This window comes from Coffea eugenioides, unplaced genomic scaffold (genome assembly GCF_003713205.1).
Source record: "Coffea eugenioides isolate CCC68of unplaced genomic scaffold, Ceug_1.0 ScVebR1_1609;HRSCAF=2489, whole genome shotgun sequence".
NCBI classification, from domain to species: Eukaryota; Viridiplantae; Streptophyta; class Magnoliopsida; order Gentianales; family Rubiaceae; genus Coffea; species Coffea eugenioides.
In genome coordinates this window covers 1-7,728 of record NW_020862024.1, presented here as the reverse complement: position 1 = coordinate 7,728, position 7,728 = coordinate 1, and the positions used below count along the sequence as shown (strand labels likewise).

Below are 7,728 nucleotides of genomic sequence, written 5' to 3'. Positions count from 1 at the left end.
TCGCTTCTTTTTAAGGTACCTTTTTTTGCTACATCTGTCATTTGAATCCAAATAAATCGATTAGCCCCACAATAGAATAATAATATTTATAACAATATACTACACAAATCAATAAAGGTAGTGAATAAAAATCAATAAAATTAGTGATTCCTTACCTACTATTGTTACTTTCTCCTGTATATTCCACCATAACTGCAAAAGTTTTTGCTATTATTAATTTGCTTCTTTCTTTGGTTGAAATTATTATTTTTGTCGAAATCTTCATCTCTTCTACTTGTTAATTTGCTTGTTTCTTTTGCGGAAATTATCATCTTCGTCCTAATATTCTCTTTTGCTTAAATTCAAAATTTTGAGTACATAGCTTTCCAACATACAGGGAGTTTCAATACATTTATCAGAGCTGTTGCCAGAGTATTTAAACTTTCTGGAGTAAGTTCTCATGCTCTTTTAACTTTTATATCAAATAAAATTTTGGTTGAAATATAGCTTCCACTATTTTGTTCTCCAAATATCTTCTGCTAATATTTCCTTTGTCGTCAAATAAATTTTTGGGCTGGAATTTTGCTTCCACTTTTTCTTGTATAGTTATGCATATAGTTTCCGCTTTGCTCTTTGATCTTGACAGATATTGAATTCGTCTCTGGCTTAGTTCTATGAGTTTATAGCTTCTAGTTACGCATAAAGTAATATTTTGGGTGGCATGTCCAACGAAAATATTTTTTAAGTTATTAAGTGTAAAAAGAAAGTTCCATATCCCTAATTTAGGTGTGTATTGATTTTTAAATTTCTCAAAAAAAAAGAAAACATTTAATTTGTTTGCTGCATGATGTTCCCTTTGTTGCCAAAAAAATTACAACTTCTCTAAAAAACTAGGTATCAGGCTTCAATAATCTCTCAACTTTCAGCCATAATTTTGTTGAATCTATCAAGTCCTTCAACTTATAAATTTGGTTTTAAATGGTCGCTCCAAATCAAATCCAATTTTGGTAATATTCATTTTGCTCTTAAGGTTTGATTTTTATTTTGCTTATCATTGTCTAAAATCAACTATTTCATTGTTGGATAAATAACAACTATGCAAATTTTGAATTTAAAATCCAACTTTTGCATATGTGTCATTAATCTAACAATGATAGTTCATGCATTGTCAATGTATATAAAATTAATCCTTTACTTTACTTTATGATACTTAATAGTTTAAGTATTTAATAACCAAATAATTTGACTAACAAAAAAATAATTTGAGTGTGTTTAAATAGGAGATTATTTGAAATAATATATGGAAAAAAATTGCTATAGCACTTTTTGAGAAGTGATGCATGTGAAATATAAAAGTAGTTTAAAAAGTAAAAAATTAATTGAAAATTGTATTTGTGATACAAGCAAAATATTATTTGAAATAATTTTGTTTTCCAAACACACTCACAATATTTCTAACGATTTACATATACTAAAAAAATTGAAAAATTACTCTTCAACACATGAGAAGTTAGCATCGCCTTATGTTACAAATTTTGCTAACTTATTTAGTCCTGTTACAATGTCATCATCATTATTTTTCTGCTTAAATTCTAATAAACCTAAAATAATCTAAAAAGAAACATTAATCCAACAAGAATAAGAAAAGATTATATACAAAATAAATAATAGAGATTTATTTAACTATTTAATGTTTTTGTATAGTTGTTATTGTAGAAAAGAACATAACGTTTAACAATGAAAAGATTACAAAAAAGATACACATAAATAAAAATCCCAATATCTTGTTTTGATTTTTTTTTTCTTCTTCTTCTTTGTGTGCTTCTTTTTTAAGTACGATAATTTGTGTGCTTCTTGGCTAAACATGTCATTAGAATCTAAATATATCATTAGCCCCAAATTAGAACGATAATTTGCATAACAGTAGCTTGGAATTAATATGCTCAGACAAAATTTGTTAAAGGAGATTGTTATCAGTTTTTTTAGTTAAACTAGTTTTTTTTTTCTTTTGGTTAACTCTTCCATCCCTCTCCACACCCTTTCCACCCCCAGCTGCTAGGTACAAAATTTGAATTCTAAATAAGGTTGTGGTTAGGATTCTAAGAACCCTCCCTCGCCGCTAGTAACCAAACTAGTCAACAACTCAATATTTATGGAAACCATTAAAATGGCAAATTTGACTACTTTATAAGTTAACTTGGGAGGAGCCAAACTTACATTAAAATGAATCTTAGTCTAATAGAGTGAAAATTGTCTTGATTAGATTCAGTTTTTGGGATGAATTAAAACCAAATTCAGAATTTTCAACACATATTAAATTATTCAAATAAGTCAACTATTAGATACTTAACTGAAACTATTAAAAAGGACAGATATGTTTTATATTTAAAATTAGAGTAGGAAAATAGACATTAAATTGAACCTCAGTGGGAAAGTAAATATTACCATAATGAGATTTAGCTTGGATGGACTATTCATAACTTAATTTATAAGTTGAGGAACTCAATAAACACTTGTACAAGTTGAAAGACTAGATAAAATCATTGGTAAAAGTTGAGGGACAATTGGAAGTCATTTACCCAAAAAATTTTACTCGAGATAAAAATGGTGTTTGAAAGCATTTCCTACAAATAGTAATGTCCATTTTTCCTTGTGAAAACCTCGGGCTTATAAAACCCTGTAAATGAATAAAGGTCATCGCCTTTGTGTGTGCTCCTATCTCACTTTAGGCTTTAGGGTTCAAACATCCAAAGATTCCATTTTCCTGGGACTCTATATCGTATGCTTTGAACTCTTCCTAAAATTCATTCACCAGGATTGTCCCAATTTTTTTTTCATAACATTCTTGATAATTTGGTTTTGGAATAGGGACAATACTTCATTTAACGGTTTTTTTAAATTATCTTCCATGGCTCATGATTCAAAGACTAAGCTCCATGCATGATCTTCCACCTTGTGTATGTATTTTGTTAACATGTTCCTCGAGTTTGTAACCATGCATGTCCACCAATTATTCTGAAAATATTTCTTTGATTAATCGATAAGTATTCTTGGTGGTCATTGACTGGCTGCCTAAAATGAATCCGAACAATGTTTTCATGTTAATGTAGAAGATATGTTTTCTTCGTTTCCTAGTAACAGAAACTTTTGCTTATAATTATGATCCAATTTTTCATTTTCTATTGGGTCTATCAAGTTATAAATCTCTAATAACTTTATTAACATTGATTTAACTTTCTTGAACTGTGAGTTTCAGGTCACACGTGATGGAAGCATTTGTGGGAATTCTCGTCGATACTTTGAATTCCATGATCCAGAAGGAGAGTGGATTGCTTTGTGGTGTTGCAACTGACATGGAAAAGATTGCACGCTTGCTCTCCACCATCAAGGCAGTCCTTGAAGATGCTGAGCAGAAGCAATTCACAGACAAGGCAATACAACTCTGGTTTCAGGAGCTCAATGGTGTTGCCTATGAAATCGATGATGTATTGGATGATTACGCAGCTGAAGCCTCAAGAGTCAAGTACAAAAATTCTGGTTGTTTTAGTTTGATGTGTTACCCTATAGCAGGAAACTTAGTGTTTCGTCACAGGATTGGGACAAGGATGAAGGAGATCCTTGAAAAATTTAATGCAATAGCTGATGAGCGGATAAAGCTTGGTTTGATTGATCAGAAGCGTGGGAGCAACCACTTTCAGGTTGATTCTACTGGAACACGTGAGACTGGTTCCTTGCTAAAGGAACCTGATCTAGTCCTTGGAAGGGACGAGGCGAAAGACGAGATTGTGAAAATATTGGTGAATCAAGTCAGAGATAATCAAAATGTATCAGTGCTCCCTATAGTGGGTGTTGGAGGCCTTGGAAAGACAACACTTGCCCAATTGGTGCTTAATGATGAGCGCATAGCCAAGCATTTTGAGCCAAAACTCTGGGTTTGGGTCTCAGAGGATTTCAATGTGAAGAGGATTATAAAAGCCTTAATTAATTCAATACGAGGGACTCCTGTTGAAGAATTAGAATTGGATCCTCTGCAAAGAAAACTTCAAGAGTTGTTGAGAGGGAAAAGATGCTTGGTTGTACTGGATGATGTCTGGAATGAGAATCTAGAGGAATGGGAGAAACTGAAATCTGTTCTGGAATGCGGATCAAGAGGTAGTTCAATCATCATGACAACTCGCATGGAGAAGGTTGCCACAATAATGGGCACATTACAAACATATTATCTGTCGAGTTTGTCAGAGAATCAGTGTTGGTCACTGTTTAGGCAACGGGCATTTGGCCGTCAAGAGGCTGAAGAATATCCTAACCTTGTAGTTATCGGAAAAGAGATTGTGAAAAAATGTGGTGGTGTTCCTCTGGCTGCAAAGGCTCTTGGAGGCTTTCTACGATTTAAAAGGCAAGAAAATGAATGGAACTCCGTGAAATGCAGTGAAATTTGGAACTTACCTCAAGATACAACACGTATCTTGCCCGCGTTGAGATTGAGCTACCTTAATCTTCCGGTAGAGTTGAGAGGTTGCTTTGCATATTGTGCAGCATTTCCCAAGGGCTATGAATTTGAAATAGAAGAGGTAATACATTTGTGGATGGCAAATGGATTGCTTTCATCTAATGAAACAATGGAAGTGGAAGATGTTGGTGTTGCTGTGCTGACTGAACTATATTATAGATCACTATTCCAAGCAGTAAAGGAAGATGAATTTGGCAATGCCCTCACTTTTAAGATGCATGACCTTGTCCATGATTTGGCTAATGGAGGCTAAACACGGTGGAACAGAGTCAAATAGAACCATGATATTAGGTATGCCAGATGATCAGCTAACAGTGGCTTTTCCTATTACAATCACAGGCATTGACCAGTGCTTTTCTTTCTTGTCAAAATGTGGCTCCCTGAGGGCTCTCATGGTAAAGTCAATGAAGTCCACCCAAGAAGAGTTTACGAAGTTGTCACATGCAATAAGCAAACTGAAACATTTAAGGCATCTAGATCTTTCAAGATCTTTAATTGTTGAACTACCCAATTCAATTTGTGACTTGTGGAATTTGCAAATTTTAAACCTAAATGATTCTCTCATTCTTCTGAGTCTACCCAAGGGCATGAGATTCCTCAGAAATCTTCGACATCTTTGTCTACATGGATGTTGGAGTTTGACTCACATGCCAAGTGGAATTGGGAAGTTGACTTGCTTGCGGACATTGGGTATGGTCGTCCTGAGTGGCAAGAAAGGCTTCCGACTAAGTGAGTTGCGAGACTTAAATATGCTTAGAGGAGGGCTAACAATTATGCACCTTGAGAGGATTGAAGACAAAAAGGATGCAGAAGAAGCTTGCTTAATTAAGAAACAGAGTCTCCACGGGTTGAATTTGTATTGGGATTCCGAAAGAACGATTCAACGGTACAATGATGAGGAAGTGCTCGAAACCCTCAAACCCCGGCCCAACCTTCAACTGCTACGTGTCCTAGGCTTCAACGGTTCATCATTTCCATCTTGGATTTCAACTGTAACAGAAGTTGTTGTGCACGAGAGTGCAGCGGAGTACATAGTTGGGGTCCAAGAGAGTACTGCCGCTGCTGCTGCAATGTCCCCATCGTTGAAACAGCTGGAGTTAGAGAACATGCCCAACCTAAAAGGAATGTTAGGAAGAGAAGTCCAAGGTACTCCAGGGGTATTCTCTCAACTTCAATCCTTGTCCTTTAAGGATTGCCCAATGTTGACATTGCCACTGCCACGTATGCTGTCCCTAAAGGAGTTATGCGTCGACCGTTGCCCGAACATGGCATGGGCTTCAATCTCCAATCTCACGGCTTTGAAGGAATTGACCATCAAGCACTCTCCCGAGCTGGATTCTCTGCCAGAAGAAGGATTGCGAGGCCTTGCTTCTTTGCAGGAAATCCATTTGGTCCGATGCTATAATTTGGTGAGTCTCTCAATGGGGACTAAAGCCCTCAAATCCCTGACTCGTCTATGCATCAATGGGTCACACGCGACAGCTCTGCCAGAGGAAGTCAAACATTTGCAAACTACGGAGCTGCAGAGTTTTTCCAATCTAACTTCATTGCCAGATTGGTTTGGAGACACCTCACTTCTCTTCAAGACCTGACACTAAATATTGTCCGCATTTGAAACACTTCCATCCTGCAACCGACTGGGACGACAGTGTAAAGGGGGAGGAAGGAAGGCACAAAATTAAGCACATCCCGGACCTGAAAATTGAAAATTGAGTAATAACCAATTAATATATGAGTGGGTCTGCATATTATGGCATTATCGTAATAAAACGATTTGTGTACTAATCCTGTAAGTGTGGAGAAGACCAGACACTAGTACTGCAATTTTATACCATACCCAGTTGATATGATTTTTGCTAGAGGTTGGATTAAATGAAAAGATACTGAGATTTGACTGCATTTTCACTCTGTTTTGAAATCTCGGAACCCGGACCGGCCGTCGAACCGGGAACGCGGCCAGGTAGGCCGGTCGCGAGTCATATTAAAAAACCGAAGTTAAAACCCGGGTCAAAAAACCGGGTTTTGACCGGGTTGACCGGTTTTAAAAAACGGTTTTCCGGTTCAACAGTGTTTTTTAAAAACAAAATTCAAAACTTTTTAATATTAGTGTTTTGACCCCATAAATTGTTAAAGACCTTATTGATTATACCTCAAATATTTGATTACTTTATAAATACTTGTCCCTAAAATTTGATGTTATTTTTCAATTAAATTGCATAATTTTAATATCTAAACTTGTATAATATTTAATTAATAATAATAAATTTGCTACTTGATTGTTTCTAATTTCCTTTTGCCTATTTTCTGTTAAATATTTGAAAAACATTCAAATATATATGAATATACCTTTATTAATATCAATATATTATTAGATATTATATATATAATATTTTAATTTTTAAATAATTTTTATTTATGACGTCATCCGGTTCGACCCCTATCGACCCCCGGTCGAACCCATTGACCCCTGACCCCTGACCTCGGCCGAGTCGCTATCCGGTCCGGTTCTGAAAACATAGGTTTTCACAAATGAGTTCTGTTGCATGTATTAGTTCTCTTTTTGATTGATTGTTCAAGTGCGTTGTAGTTACTTGACATGATGTTATTAAGCACAAACTGTATTTCCTTTTTGGCATGTGTTTTTTTTCTTTTTGAATGTATTATTCTTCTTCTTGTTGAGTGATTATTCTTGATCTATGTGAGACCCTTTGGGTTATCATTGGCTTATAAGATGCAACATATCTGGGCGTTTTTTTAGTGCTTATGGTTTGACTTTGACTTTCAATGATTTTTCTGGGACATTCATTGCGTATGCTACTTACCATGGTTTTGGCATACCAAAATTGCACATGTTGATTTGTGTACAACATTTTGCTATCCTCCTACCTGACTTAGTCAAGGATCCCTTTCTGGTGAAACATTCTCTACTCCCAAGACTTGGTATCTGTTGATTGATCTGGCATTACTGGGAGAATAGTTCTCAGGATTCTGATTTGGACTAGGAAATGGTGATTAACTGCCTTTTGAAAGAAAGATGTTTGATAGGAGTATATAACTGAAAGGAGTATCAAGATGATTGTTTTACTTCTCCAGAAAGATATTTGGTTTTATGTTTTTTCATTGCAATTTGAATGTAGACCGGTAGACACCGTGATACCGTCAGTTCAGTTTCAGAACGCACCAGAGCATAAATGATTTAGTAAATCCAAGAATATCTGAAGTTTCATGGTGTGCTTTTC

The 7,728-nt window shown here is 35.4% G+C and overlaps 2 protein-coding genes across 2 annotated transcripts; both read left to right on the top strand.

Moving 5' to 3' along the window:
* Positions 1-343: 343 nt before the first annotated feature.
* On the top strand, positions 344-4,742 carry LOC113755598 (putative disease resistance protein RGA1). The gene is made up of 2 exons (XM_027299567.1): positions 344-429; positions 3,236-4,742. The coding sequence occupies exon 2, from the start codon at positions 3,246-3,248 to the stop codon at positions 4,740-4,742; it is 1,497 nt and encodes a 498-aa protein (XP_027155368.1). The 5' UTR covers positions 344-429; positions 3,236-3,245.
* Positions 4,743-4,770: 28 nt separating this feature from the next.
* Positions 4,771-6,081, top strand: LOC113755604 (disease resistance protein RGA2-like). Its single transcript, XM_027299572.1, has one exon. The coding sequence runs from the start codon at positions 4,771-4,773 to the stop codon at positions 6,079-6,081; it is 1,311 nt and encodes a 436-aa protein (XP_027155373.1).
* Positions 6,082-7,728: the final 1,647 nt, after the last annotated feature.

What these genes read in the sequence shown, in the direction of transcription:
- LOC113755598 (XM_027299567.1), top strand. Translation starts at nt 3,246, where the DNA reads ATGGAAGCATTTGTGGGAATTCTCGTCGATACTTTGAATTCCATGATC.
- LOC113755604 (XM_027299572.1), top strand. Translation starts at nt 4,771, where the DNA reads ATGATATTAGGTATGCCAGATGATCAGCTAACAGTGGCTTTTCCTATT.